The sequence below is a fragment of the Pagrus major genome, chromosome 8 (genome assembly GCF_040436345.1).
Source record: "Pagrus major chromosome 8, Pma_NU_1.0".
Classification (NCBI taxonomy): Eukaryota; Metazoa; Chordata; class Actinopteri; order Spariformes; family Sparidae; genus Pagrus; species Pagrus major.
The window spans coordinates 32,621,524-32,636,865 of record NC_133222.1 but is presented as its reverse complement, the minus strand read 5'-3'; the positions used below and the strand labels follow the sequence as shown (position 1 = coordinate 32,636,865).

Genomic DNA, 15,342 nt, shown 5'->3' with positions numbered 1-15,342 from the left:
TCAGCTGGGACCCAAACTCTTATCCCCCAGATCTTTCTATTAATTTTTCTTGACTGACTTGAGGTACTTGCTTTTTATGTTATTTATTCCCTCCACTATATTTAGCCTTAAGCATCAAAAGACTAGGGCAAATTCCTTGTATGTGAAAACCTTGTTTTGATGTCAATTGTTTACTTCAACTCCAGCAAAGCGTGTCAAAGCAAATAAATATGAGATTGGTTATGCTCAAATACTAAACACAGTTATCACCACAGTCTTACACTCAACACATGTTAAGCATTGCTTAAACACTGGGCAGGGAGACTCCTTCAGCTTAGCTCTAGTAAAAGTGAAAAAATATGGCTTCCAACGATGCCGAAGCTATCGTGCTGCTTTTTTCACTAACAACAGTTGTAACTGCCTGGCCATGGTGCAAAGCTGAAGAGTATTATACCCCTTTTCCACCTGTCAAAAATCCCATTTAAACCCACTAAGATCGGGCTTTTGTGTGCAATGAGAATGTGTCAACTTGGCATTTACCGCCTGGTCAATTGACTCCAGTAGACACAGGTTTTTTCACCTCGGCTCGGCTTTGATCAAAATGTAAGACCCGGGTGAACACGCTAAATTCCTCTGTGCTAGGTGATGACTCATTATCAACATCCGGTGGTGGCGCGTAAATAAGGATGTTTTATTACAGGGCACAGAGCCCCGTCCATTCCTATGAAAGCTGCTCAGTGGTGTTTTGAAGCCAAAAAAGCTTGACGTCCCGGCTGTGAAAATAACACAATCGGCAATCGCCGGCTAACTTCCAGTTTAGTGCCCGGCTAACCTGAATGGAGATAAAATAATTTAATCGTGCGGCTCTTCTAGGCTTTCCAAATGTTATTGGACCGAATGGCTCAAATTATGATAGTGAAACGAGTCATTTCGCGGGGGATGTGATGCTCAAAAGAATGTATCCACCGTTTTACAGAGGCTTCTTTCACAATGGGTCTATTGTTGTTTTCTCTTCTGTTACAATTATTTCTGGTGCATTTGTGATGTGAAACATGACGTCAGTAACATACAATGTAGCACGTCAGATAAAAATCACATTTTAAGCGAGTTGACCCGTGTTTAAAAAGCCTGTATAGACAGCTAATTTCGGTGAAAAAGCGATATTAGAGATCTCGTGCTGTATCTGAGGCATCTGACACGTGTGTGTGGAATTGGACTCTTCATTTACCTTTGGTGCTTTTGCTCCATGGTAGTTCTACCATCAGGTCCAGGTAGTTTCTTGTCAGGGCATACTCAGGCATGGACTGAGGCATCTTCTTCAATCTAAAAACAGATGAATTAAAAAAAATGCCAACACTGGTCTGACTGTGAACCAAGACTCATCCTGATTTAACACAGAAGGAGGGCCATGTCTTCATTTCTGAGAAATGATTTAAATGTACGATATCCAGCTATATATGAAATATGAAATAACACTGGTGACATTATGCATCTATGTGAAGAAATCTAGCATGCTAACTAGTTAGCCCAGCGGTCCCAAGCTCCTGTACTAGCACCATCACTTCTCCCATGCTCCAAGCTCAAAATCCAGACCACTAGCTGCACAGCTAACTGAGCCAACTAGCTAACTGCAGCTGCAGTAAGCAGCGGTTAGCAGCCACTCCAGTGATATGCTGGCCCCTATGTGTTTTGAGTGTGGATTCGACAGGTGGTCAATTCTTACATAGCGCACCTTTAAAAGGACCAATGGGTCCAAATAGCTTTAAAATGGTAGATTCTTCTCGTTACTAAAAGCCATTTTTTTTATTAAATTGCTGTGATCTGATGTGCCATTGTTTCACCAAAAATATATATTTTTTTTACACTATGTAGTCAAAAGTAAAATTTAACCAATAAACCCTATGTTTCTAAACTGCACTGTTACAGAGTGAACACAAATGACTGATTAAGGTTTATACAACATTATCTAAAAGAGGAGCTGAAGGTTTAATCAGGGTGAAAATTCACCTCTTGAGCTCTTTGAGGCAAACTCTGAGCGCAGCATCAGGCATGTTGGCCCCGTGGACCTTCTTCTCCAAGGCTACAGTGTCATCGCCATCTTCTTCTTCATCTTCCCCATCCAGATTGAATTGCCGGCCCGGGAACACTCCACCTTTACGCACCGATAACACCTAAATAGATGAGACGGGGAGACGTGAACAGGCAAATATAGAAATATATTAAATGTGTTTCCATGTTATTGTCAGGAGAATTTGAAGCAAACATTTGAAATGCTAGTCGTACTCCCATCAACTGGTTTGAAACAATAAAACTAGGCAAAGGGTAGTTTCACCCAGATGTTGGCTGTACAGGCAATGTTACGCATTGCTGTAATAAACAGAGTAGAAGAAGAAGAGGTAACTAAAACAAACTGGTTGGCAACTGCCAAAAACCCTCAAAAAAAAAGAAGAAGAAACAGAACCAGTCGCCTTGGCGATCTATACGGTAATGTGGGAATTAATCTGGGAATGGGAATCTTATTGGAATATCTGGCAACATGCCGACAGCGGACACAGCTGATCAGCCATGTCAGTAATAGTTTGCTACATCAGAACTTATTTGACAAGGTGTTTGCAACGTTTACTCTTCTAGCGAGAGTAAAACTTTTTTGTGAAATCAAGGAAGTTTTCTCAAATTATGCTGTTTCCATCAACATTTTCTAACGCAATACTTATAAAATGTATATGTTAATGGAAACACAACTATTAAAAAGAGAAAGGAGAAATAAAAATGTTTGTTACCCTCTTCTCATTGTCGGGATTTATTTTCCTGGTTTTCTGCAGCAGTTTCAGCCCCTCTATCTGTTTGGTCAACATGGGCAGAGCCTTCTTAAAGCGTTCCTCCAAGCTCACCGCATCCAGGACCTTCACAGCACACACGGACATACAGACACTTGATTAGAGAAAACATTAATTTCAACTCTTTTCACCAGGACTGATAAATACCGTCTGATTCATTTGTAAGATGCTGTAATCACATTCAACAACTCTAAAAAACTTCACCTGCAGTTTCTCCTTGTTTGAGGTGCGGATCATGGAGGCCACCACATCAGGTAGAGTTTCCCTGGGCAGACTGTCCAATAGACGCCTGAATTTAGCCACCACGGGAACGGACATGTCCAACATGCCTAACAACTACACACACACACACATAGACACACGTACACACAGTGGAGATAAGATGTGGCACAACTGTGTAATCAATCACAGCGTACAAATTGTGCCTGCTTCTTGTTATTTTGAGAACTTCCGAGTTCACTCACAGAGTTCCAGGAAAGTAAAATCACTTGGTCATAAATTGTGAATGCACAGACAGAAGCCTTCGGATGACTTTTGATTAATTGTACATACTTTGAGTTATAGCTTTACCAACTCCCATAAGTGTGGCACAACTGCAACCTGCAGGTGTTCTTACCACCAAGATAAGATGAGAAAGAACATTATTCATCCTGAGGGAAATCTGTGTGCCTGACATCCTTGATTTTTGTAATTACACAGTACAGATATACTACAAATGCATACATAGGAATATGACTAGGAATTCACCGATCTGGTACAGATAACAAGCAAAGATAAATATAAAGAATGAAGGGAAGGAATGAAAACACTGTATGAACAGGGTGCATTCCTTCGAAAGTAGGACAGGGCAGGACATAGATTAAAGGTGAGGAATGTAACTGGGAGTAAGAGGAAAAGGATGAATTTATGCTGAAATTCAGACGCATGTTGGAGGAATGTGATGCTTGAAGATGAGATGCCTTCAGGATTGATCAGATTCAGCTCGGCCGACAACAGGGACTGACTGACCTCTTCCTCTACATGCTCAAGGAGCATGTCATCACGTCAGGGACTGATCAGATGACCCTTTCAAGATTTTTTGTTTTGCAGTGAAGAGGTGAGAGGAATAATTTCACACACAGCAAGGTGAAAACAGAACTTCTGGTTATGTACTGAATGATACATTTTAACAAGCTGGACCTACCCTTAAATGTTAGTAGCTCCTCTGATATCATCAATTTATTATTTTTTATATGTTCAGTGATGTCAAGGTTGAAGAAATGGAAAAAACTAAAAGACAATGGGAAAATAAACTGAACAGCAAAAGCAAAACATGAAACCTAATTTATCACATTTCTATAATCAATGACATATTGCTGTAAGTTCTCTGTGGAATAAAACCTGTCTGTTTTCATTTAACTCTAGGACCATTGCATGAACTCCATGGGAACTGAGAAGGACTTAAGACTGACTTATGGGTTGAAGGAACTAATCTGGAAAAGGGTCTCAGACCTGTAGAAACCACTGCAACTGGTTTATGTTATTGGGAAATTTTAAAAAAACCCTTGAACTGAATTCCATGCAAGAGTGACAAGGATCAAATGTTCCTGTCACGCTTGACAGCCTCTACCTCTTCTTTCTCAGTCATACTCTCTCTCACACACACACACACACACACACACACACACACACACACACACACACACACACACACACACACACACACACACACACACACACACACCTGTACAGCAGCCTGGTAAAACTTCTTGGACAGCTCCCCCAGCTCTCCGTCTTCGGCTGTTGCACCTTCAGTTGCTGGAGTCGTGTACTGCTCCAGTTTATCCAGCTGCTCCACCTGACAATTGTTTTGCAATTAGAGAGACACATACTGCAGTCACACTCATTTAAGCATTTGTATTTCTGAAATACTGACGTACAGGTGTTTTAAGTCCTATATTGGCTATAAAAAAGGAGCTATTAGTAATGAGTCCCCCTACTTTGACAATGTTTCACTAGATTTAACAATATCAGGAGATTAAAAGGTACCCAGTGGAGTTTTTGACCACAGGAAGTGCAATGGAGCAATGTTTTTATGAATGATTTTGTTTACATCGTGCACTCACATGAAGATGCACACTCAAGCAAGGGGGTGACACGATACGCATTCCTGCAGCTGGCTTCACACTATTCTGCTTATTGACAGTTGACAGCAGAAATGCACATTTTATACCTGCTTCAATGAGGTGGTGTTACAGGCCTTGTGTTATGTTTATATTATGTTTGTTTGCCTGCCTGCTTGTGCTTTTGTTTTGTCCAGGCCCTCTCACTTCCTGGTGCTGATCGCAGTCACATGGCCTCCTGCTTAAAAGAGCAGGCCACACCTCCTTCTCTCTCTCTCACACTCCCATTGACAGCAGGCCATGCTGCAGCATCCCTGGCTGCTCATCCCTTTGTCCTGTTTTCTGTGTTTTCTTATATTAATAAACCGCCTTGCACTTAGTGTTGGTCCCCCTTGTTTCATTGTGTTGCTTCCCTGGAGCCGGGGATGTAACATAATGGGGGCTCGTCCATTTTTGATCATTTTCCCCTAGATTTTTGTTGGTTTCTTGGTGTTCCTTTGTTGCTTGGTGGAGTGTGGTGGTTGTGTGCTTCTCTCCTTTTTGGTTGGTTTTGGTTTGGTGAGTATTGTTGTCATTTGTGGGTCACATATTCCAGTGCTAGAGCTCCCTGGTTATGTAGGGTTGAGTGTTCCAGCTGGACTTTGGTCCTTCCATCGGTTCACTCTTTTGTTATTTTCCCTTTTTTGTTTTCGAGGGTATCCTGGGTAGGGGCACGCTTCAGGTTTCTGCAGCTAGCTGTGTTTTGGCTTTCTGCGGGGCTTTGGTTTCTGCGTTTAAAGCCGCCTCAAGCCTGGTAACCTCAGAAGATATTTAGGTTCAGTTTGGTTAGGCAGGTGCCCAGGGTTGCTTCACTATACTCTGTGTTGCACTGGTTTTGTGGTTTACACTTGACAGCATGCTTCCTGTTTGTTTATCTTGGGGGAGGGAAGAGAGAGAGCATTTGTGTTAAGTTAGGTGAGTTGTGCCTGGAGTGGCACCATGTTGGGTCCATGATCCTAACTTTAGTGATTTCAGTGGCTTCTGTGTAGGTGAACTTCACCCTGTGTGTGTGTGTTTTGTGCCTTTGGGCATAGCCGTGATTACTAGCAGGCTCAGTCGTGTGCCTGTGTGGGGCAAGTAATCTTTCGTGCTGCTTTGGTGGCTTTAAGGGTGAGAGTTGTCTATTGAGGTAGATGATGGTGTGGCCATCTTGTGTAGTTTAGCCACTTTGTGTCAGCTGTGTGCTGTGTTGGACCCGTTTTGTGTGCTGTGCTGTATGCATAGTTAACAGGCAGCGGTGGTTGCTTTGTGAGAAGCCCCATTTGTGTTTTGACTTGTTTGGTTTGTTTTCTAAGCTAGTGGTAAAGTGTAACTTTGCTTGTTAAATGATGGCATCTCTTGATGATTTCCTTGAGCAGCCATGTGAAGAGCTCATCGAGGAGTTCACAAAAGAACAGCTCCTTCAGCTTGCGTCTAGTTATGGTATTGACATTTCTGCCGAAGACAGGAAGCTGAAAAAAAATATTAAAGATGCTATTAGGAAGGAGCTCATGAGTAGTGGTGTGTTGAAGCCGTCTCCTCCAGTGGCTGAGTTTGTATTGCCCGTGTCCCCTGTTGCATCCGAGGCTGCAATCCAGCTACGTCATAGGGAGTTAGCTTTAAAGGAGAGAGAGCTGGAGGAAAGGCGAGACCAGCTCAGACTAGAGGAAAAGAAAATGCTGTTAAAGCATGAACGATTGTTGAAGGAGATTGAATTGAAACATGCCTCTTTACCAACCAAACCTGCATTTAATGTGGCCAGCCAGATTAAACTTGTTCCCCCTTTCCAGGAAAGGGATGTTGAAAGATTCTTCCCCCACTTTGAACGTGTAGCAGCTACCTCAGAGTGGCCAAAAGAGTCGTGGACGCTGCTTCTGCAGAGTGTCCTGGTTGGCAAGGCGCAGGAAGCTTATTCCTCCTTGGCAATTGATCAAAGCTTGGACTATGATCTGGTTAAAGAAGCCATCTTGAAGGTGTATGAGCTGGTTCCAGAGGCATATCGCCAGCGTTTCAGAGGTTATATTAAGCAGGATAAGCAAACCTATGTGGAGTTTGCACGGGAGAAAGAAGGCCTATTTGATAGGTGGTGTTCTTCCCAGAAGGCTGAGTCCAGAGAGCAGCTTCGGCAGCTCATGTTGTTAGAGGAATTCAAGAATTGTGTGCCACCGCCTGTGTGTGTGTATTTGAATGAGCAGAAGGTGACAACATTGAACCAAGCTGCTGTGTGTGCGGATGAGTTTGTCCTCACGCATAAGGCTGTTTTTCCTGGACACCATTCTCCTGGCAGGGGGAGGAGGGTACCCTTTAAAGGCAGTAAACCAACTTCTCCGCCTGGAGGGCCCTCTCTTACTCCCCCGTCAGACCGGCTATGTTTCTATTGCAAGAAGCCTGGACATGTTGTTGCTGATTGTGGTGTGCTAGCTAAAAAACAGAGGTCTGCCAAGCCAGTAGCCTTTGTAAAGGTGGAGAATGCACCTTTGGGGCCACCTGGTGATCTCTCTGAAAAGGTGCTGGCAGGTTCCTCCTCATTTTTAATGGATGGTTTTATGTCTTTAACTTCTGCCCCTGAGACGAAATATCCAGTTAAAATATGGCGAGACACTGGAGCTTTTCAGACTGTGGTGCTCCAGGATGCCCTCCCCTTTACTGAGAGTTCTTTTCTTGGGACTTATGCGTTGGTGAAGGGGTTTGGTGACAGGGTTTTGAGCCTTCCTCTACACAAACTCACTCTTGACTCAGGGTTGGTATCCGGTGAAGTTGTCGTTGCTCTCTCCCAGCAGCTTCCAATTGATGGTGTCTCACTGCTTCTAGGAAATGATCTTGCTGGTGGCAAAGTTTGCGCTGCTCCCAAAGTGACCTCTAATCCTCATTTAAACAGTCCTGACGATTTACAGCAAGTTTATCCGGGTATTTTTCCTGCTTGTGTCATCACCCGTGCCATGTCCAGGCAAGTGAAAGGTGAAGCCACTATGTCTGACCCATTCGATCTTTCAGATACATTTATGGCAAAAGGTGGTTTGGATTTGGCTGGGTTTGGTAAAACAATGCCCTCTCATGCTCAGTTGGTGTCGGAACAGAAGGCAGATCCCACTCTGTGCAGTCTGTTTAAAGAAGCTGTAGCAGAGGATGACCTGACTGATGAGGCCTGTGGTTACTTCTTCAGTAATGGGGTTTTGATGAGGAAGTGGACTTCCCCTAGGGTTTCAAGTCAAGACAACTGGAGCAGTGTATTTCAGATTGTTGTTCCAACCTGTTTCAGGACTGAGATACTGCATTTGGCTCATGATCATTGCCTTTCTGGTCACCTTGGTGTTGGGAAAACTTGCAATCGTGTACTAAGGCATTTCTATTGGCCTGGTATTAAGACTGATGTTTCCCTGTATTGTAAATCATGTCATGTGTGCCAAATGGTTGGTAAACCAAACCAAAAGATCCCTGCAGCTCCTCTTCACCCTATCCCTGCTGTTGGGGAGCCCTTTGAACGCGTTTTGATTGATTGTGTTGGACCTCTGCCGCGCTGCAAATCTGGCAACCAATATCTTCTGACCATTATGTGTGCTGTAACTCGGTTTCCAGAGGCAGTTCCCCTGAGGAAGATTACAGCACCAGTTATTTCTAAGGCTTTGGTTAAGTTTTTCACCTTGTTTGGCCTTCCAAAGGTTGTTCAATCGGATCAAGGCTCAAACTTTATGAGCCGGACCTTTTCTCAGGTTCTCAAACAGTTGTCTGTTCAACATTGTACCTCCTCTGCGTATCACCCAGAGTCTCAGGGTGCCCTAGAGAGGTTCCATCAGACTCTCAAAACCATGTTGAAAGCTTACTGTTTGGAGTTTGTGAAAGATTGGGATGAGGGGATACCCCTACTGTTGTTTGCTATTAGAGAGGTGGCCCAAGAGTCTACAGGGTTCAGTCCAGCAGAACTTGTGTTTGGGCATACTGTGAGGGGCCCTTTGAAGCTCCTGAAGGAGAGATGGCTGGGTAACGACTCTAGCCCCACCAACAATCTGCTTGACTATGTTAGTGACTTTAGGTTCAAGCTTACTAGAGCTTGTGAGCTTGCCAAGTCAAACTTATGTGTTGCTCAGGGAAAGATGAAGAAATGGTTTGACAGTAGGGCTAGACATCGAGTTTTCTCTCCTGGTGACCCAGTCCTTGTGTTGCTTCCCCTACCTGGGTCGGCCTTGCAAGCTCAGTACAGTGGTCCCTACATGATAGAGCGACAAGTCGGGTCATGTGACTATCTGGTTAAAACTCCAGATCGTAGGCGTAAAACTCGTCTGTGTCATGTAAACCTTCTGAAACCATATTTTGCTCGCAGCTCGACTGTTTCACCTGTGGTAAAGTCTGTTGCAGTGCTAAACGTTCCCCCTGACCCAGCTCGACCTGCTGTTGATGAGTTCACCAACTCAGGTGAGGCTTTTCAAATCCGGCTGCCAAACTCAAAGGTCCTGGCTGGTCTGAACAATCATTTGCTCTACCTACCACCCGCTGAGCGAGCTGACATCACACACCTAATTGAGCATCATCCCTGTCTGTTCTCTGACGTCCCCACTTGTACCAGTGTGCTTTATCATGACATTGATGTGGGTGATTCAGCCCCTATTAAGCAACATCCATATAGGGTAAACCCCACTAAGCGTCAGCTGTTAAGTAAAGAAGTAGCTTATATGCTCGATCATGGTATTGCTGAGCCTAGCTCCAGCGCTTGGAGTTCACCCTGCCTGCTGGTAGACAAGTCTGATGGGTCCCTACGTTTTTGCACAGATTTCCGTAAAGTAAACGCCATCACCAAGCCTGACTCTTTCCCTCTTCCTCGTCTGGATGACTGCATTGATCGCGTTGGTTCGGCCCGATTTGTGACGAAGCTGGATCTCTTGAAGGGGTACTGGCAGGTGCCTTTGACCCCACGGGCATGTGAGATATCCGCTTTTGTTACCCCTGATAGCTTCTGTCAGTACAAGGTTATGGCTTTTGGAATGCGAAATGCCCCTGCAACTTTCCAGAGGTTGGTTAACCAGGTTTTGGAGGGGATTGCAGGATGTGAGGCATACCTGGATGACCTGGTCATTTATAGCAGTACTTGGGGTCAGCATGTTCAGCAACTGTGGGAGGTGTTTGGTCGGCTTGCTGCTGCCAATTTGACGTTAAACCTCTCAAAGTGTGACTTTGGTCGTGCTACGGTGTCATACCTGGGTAAAGTTGTTGGCTGTGGTGTTGTTAGACCTATTGATGCTAAGGTGGAGGCCATTTTGAACTTTGGTACTCCCTCTACACGGAGAGAACTGAAAAGGTTTCTTGGAATGACAGGCTATTATAGGAGTTTCTGCTGTAATTTTGCCACTGTTGCTGTCTCTTTGACCAACCTGTTAAGTCCTAAGGTCCCTTTTGTCTGGACAGAAAAGTGTCAGGTTGCCTTTGAACATCTCAAAGCGTTGCTTAGTAATGCTCCGGTCCTTGCTGCTCCAGATTTTGACAAGCCCTTTAAGTTAGCCGTTGATGCTAGTGATGCAGGTGCTGGGGCTGTCCTGCTACAGGATGATGCCCAGGGGGTGGAGCATCCTCTGTGCTACTTCTCTAAGAAGTTTGATGTCCACCAGAAGCACTACTCAACTATTGAAAAGGAAACTTTTGCATTAATTCTTGCTTTAAAACATTTTGATGTCTATGTTTCAGGTGCCCCCCTGTTGGTGTACACCGATCATAATCCCCTGGTATTTCTCAACAGCATGACTGGCACCAATCAACGACTCATGCGGTGGAGTCTTTTTCTACAGGGGTATGACTCAAGATTTGCCATGTTCGTGGCCGGGACAATGTCCTGGCTGATGCCCTCTCAAGGTCCTGAGGGTCTTTAGCCTTATTTCTGTTATTGTTAGGTTGTCCCTGGGCAACCATATTAAGGGTGGGGGTGTTACAGGCCTTGTGTTATGTTTATATTATGTTTGTTTGCCTGCCTGCTTGTGCTTTTGTTTTGTCCAGGCCCTCTCACTTCCTGGTGCTGATCGCAGTCACATGGCCTCCTGCTTAAAAGAGCAGGCCACACCTCCTTCTCTCTCTCTCACACTCCCATTGACAGCAGGCCATGCTGCAGCATCCCTGGCTGCTCATCCCTTTGTCCTGTTTTCTGTGTTTTCTTATATTAATAAACCGCCTTGCACTTAGTGTTGGTCCCCCTTGTTTCATTGTGTTGCTTCCCTGGAGCCGGGGATGTAACAGTGGAAAATACATTCAACACATGTGTTAGGGGTCAAGGGTAAACTCAGTGCATTTTGGTGAGTAACACACTGACCATCATTTGACTGGGTCCATAGGAAATTGAGTAGGTTGCCAATAAAGTTTGTGTTTTTTGAAAAATTGCAGTGTTAAAAGGTTGAGGTTATCATAAGATATATCAATAATGTTAAATATACAGCTTCAAACACTAGGAGACATAGTCCATTAAACATATAAGGGGTTTCTTTTATGTTTGTCTGGTTTTAGGCTTGAGTCCTTTTGATATCTACAGATGATTTTCAGTGGAATACATAATATAGAGACATAGATGACAGATGGATAAAGTAGACAGTATAAGTGCAAGTGCCTATCGTGCTCATCTCCCATTCAGTTCACACTGAGGTTTGCCAGTAACGATTATGTGATTCCTGGCCCTTGCGTCGATGAAACTTTTCCTAACTATGACAGTCCGCTCACAGCAGCTCTCTTATGACACCATACCGTGTTGGGTTATTTCGATAACATTTAGCAGAAGGTTAACTTAATCAGCTCTTTGGGGACTGCAGCGAAAGTAACATGTCGTGATGACTGAGATTGTTTAGTCAGCAGGATTACACAAAAGCTACTGAACAGTCTTTCATAAAACTTAGATGGGTCTTAGACACAATAACTATGGGTGCAGATCTGGATAACGGGACGGATGCAGGAATTTTTTACCACTTTCTTTAACGTTGCAAGATCGTAAATCATAAATATCTCAGGGAATAACACATAGAACTTGATGGAAAAAACAAAACAAATTGGGTTTATTTAGGTGGCTGGTATCTATGAGTTTGAGTTTAAACATGAAATTGTTCACAATTTAGCATTATCCTTGAAAAAAAAAAGTGAGTTTACTGCATCATTTTGGTTTTTAACACATCAGAGACCCTAACAACATCACTGAACACAAAAATAAACATAGCTTTTGCTTGTTTACAAGAACTCTCAGAATAATGTGGTTATTAATCTTAAACAAACTATTGCCAATATTAAATAAGTTTTACCTCTGCCAGGACAAAGGGTCGCTCCTTCAGCAGACTTGACACACTAAAGCGGCACAATCCGGTGATGAGGAGGCTGTAGTGAGGCTTTGGCCAGTTGCTGCCCACCACCTGCACCGCTATCCCCGCTGTACCAATTCTACAGACACAGATGGAGAAAAGGTGAGAGTGAGCCAGAGAAGGTGGGTGAGCACAGACAAGCCAGTGGAGGAGTAAGACGCTTCATAGATAACACTATCTTACATTGAACAATAATCCACCCTCCCTGGTTGTTTCAAGATTGTAAAGATTCAATTTTCACACCTCTGATCCTGTTGGGACCTCTCGATTATTTGGATCAAACAACTCAGTATAGGTTACAGTGTAACAACAGCATGTGGCTGTGAGGAAGATAGTAGCTCGGTAGCTTCAACATCTCTGTTGTCTTCCTGGAGTATTCAATGCTTATGAATCAACAATGAAGCAAAAGACTTCCAGGATAGTCCCCTGGTCTGATTATATATATCATGATGTATGGTGGTGCTTACACTTTGTGAAAACATTCAAAGAGGGGGCCTGAATGTTTAAATAAAACCTGTCAAAACACTTGTTAGGTGTGAGGTCTCTACTATCAGAAAGTCTTTAAGTGTGACAGCTCGAATAACTTCTTCCCCGCTCAAAACACAGATCTGTAACTTCTGGTGATATTCCCTAAGACACAACCCCTCTCCAACACACACACACACAAATACATAAAATATGTTTCTGATTATGTGCTTGCATTGGTGTGGACATGAATTTCTGGATTTTTAGTGAAGCTAAGTACCAGCCACCACAGAGGAGATGACTACAGTGTGTGTGTGTCTGTGTGTGTGTGTGTGTGTGTGTGTGTGTGTGTGTGTGTGTGTGTGTGTGTGTGTGTGTGTGTGGATCGTGGTTGATTTGAGATGCCTTCTGAAGGTGCTGTGGCTCTAAGTCAAGACACATGTACTATATCATGGGAAAAGCTGACTGGATAACCAGGATTGAATCCCCCTTTTCCCCACACAACCATGTTGTGTTACTGTGGCTTACCACAACAACACAAGGGACATTCAAATACCTTCTTTCTTTCTTTTCATTTACAAATTCTCCCCCGTATCCAGGATCCTTTATCCTTAGCAGTGCTAAGATACCAAGTTGAGTGCCTTAACATGCAATGCCCTGTTTAATGTGAATAACCCAACATCATCAACAATCTTTGTCACTAAGGAATTCCATACTTTCCCAGCAACGTTTGCCTCTAGAGAGACAAACAATAGCTACATAATAACCAGACTAGCTGTTAGACTGCTGGTGAAAGGTTAAAGTCCATCTCTCTGTGCTTTGGCTGATTGTATTTGACTGCTGTAGACTTTTCTAGCAAATCACACACTGCAACTTTCGTCGAAAATTATGATCAGTGCATAAAAGTACCAACTTCACCAAATATGACATGATTTGTGTAGCTGGCAATCATTTTAGAGGCATAATAAAGATACAAAGAAATTTGATTTGCGATATGTACTGTCCATGCCTGTGAAACGTGGTAACAAAACCTAACCTGCTAAAATTGCATGGCATTTGAATTGAGTGTTGGTCTGTGCGTTATGTCTGGAGTACAAGTACAAGGGTGTTTTTTAGGATTGCATGACTGCATGGAAAAGGATGTAACTTTCCTCAGCGGTGCGATCATGAACACATCAACAGACAGTTACAGCTATTCAAATCAAATGGCAATCCATCTATTTATCCCATGTCTACAATCTAGCTAATAGTAGTCAAATGCTTGCTTTTAGCCTTATGAGTGGCTTTAACTTAATGTATCAGGGCGTGGAAAGGTCAAAGTATTCTGTTTTCACAAGATAATGGCACAAATTTGAGAAAGTTCTGATAAATTAAAATACTTTTGTGTCGTTCTATCTTCCTCTTTATCCTGTTTTCATCTTGTGACCCCTTGGGTTTGTTTGGTGACCTGCTTGAGGGGCCCCCAGGCTGGAGGTCCTGTACAGCATGTCCTAATGTCTCGACTCCAAAACAACATCAACAACATCAGGACATGACTCAACTCTACAATACCCAGCTATATGACAAAATGTTATTACTTATGCAACGTGGGGAGGTCGTCGGTATCGTGCTCTGGGTCTCTGGTGTTGGGAATCACTCCTATGATTGTGCTTTTCAGCGAAGTCCCCCTCAGCAGCCGCTGGCTGACCAGGTGCATGTTCCGCGGAGAGTCCACGCTGAACCTGACGGTGGAGCCCGGCAGGAGCACCCCTTCATGTGACAGCAGCAGTGGCAGACGGCTCGGTATCTTAATTCCACCGTCGGAGGTCATTGTCCGGTTTTCTAAGAGCCAGGACACTGTTTGTAACACAACACTGGCAAACAAATACGCACTTTACCCGCTGTCAAACGGGTAAGCCAAGCGTAAACATGAGACTTCCGGTGAGGACTTTCAAAATAAAAAATATAACTGACGACCCGACTACATAACTAGCTATCAGTGTAAAAATAAAATTTGCTACTGCTTAAAAAATGATGTTTATGAAATGAAAATGTTATTGGTTTTGTTCTCACGCTGACTTTGCTACATTTTATGCACTACAACGCGACAAACCATTTTTTCCCGTCCGCTTCGTAATATGACTTCCTGTATTCTCTGGACTGACTACGGTAAGTACAGAGGGACAAACTAAAGGTTATTGCATAAGATCAAAACTGAGAGAGAAGTTGCAGTGAGTCGGTCACTTGTGTTTTAAAGTAGGTTAGGGCTGCCCAAAGTGGGGCCAGCGGGCCAAAGTCGGTCCACCATTTGGTTCATTAGGTTTTATTTGGCCAACCAGATGTTTCTAGTAAAAAATAAAAACATTTTTTTTTAAAAATTATAATACAAATCGGTTTATGCCGATTTTTATTTATTTTTATTTATACAAAATGCCATTTACATGCAGGATTAGCATGCAGGATTCCTAATTATTCATTAGTTTTCATAATCTGAGCATGGTAGTCAGACTGACACTTTGCACAGCAAGTCAATCAATTAGGGGAACTTCATGTCCTAGTATTATTTTTACATCATAATAATAAAATATAATAGGTGCTTGCCTTTGGCCCGTGGCCCACCATTAAGTTTTAGTTTTGGCCCTTCAA

At 43.4% G+C, this 15,342-nt stretch overlaps 1 protein-coding gene across 1 annotated transcript in view; it reads right to left on the bottom strand.

The window, feature by feature from the left end:
- lonp2 (lon peptidase 2, peroxisomal) overlaps positions 1-14,635 on the bottom strand; it is a 36,009-nt gene extending 21,374 nt beyond the window's left edge. Inside the window, exons 1-7 of the mRNA XM_073472639.1 lie at positions 14,295-14,635; positions 12,196-12,331; positions 4,540-4,653; positions 3,021-3,152; positions 2,760-2,882; positions 1,987-2,150; positions 1,208-1,302 (exon numbers count right to left, since the gene is read on the bottom strand). Coding sequence (XP_073328740.1) covers positions 1,208-1,302; positions 1,987-2,150; positions 2,760-2,882; positions 3,021-3,152; positions 4,540-4,653; positions 12,196-12,331; positions 14,295-14,527 — 997 coding nt within the window. The 5' untranslated portion in view covers positions 14,528-14,635. The remainder of the gene's footprint in view (positions 1-1,207; positions 1,303-1,986; positions 2,151-2,759; positions 2,883-3,020; positions 3,153-4,539; positions 4,654-12,195; positions 12,332-14,294) is intronic.
- Positions 14,636-15,342: the final 707 nt, after the last annotated feature.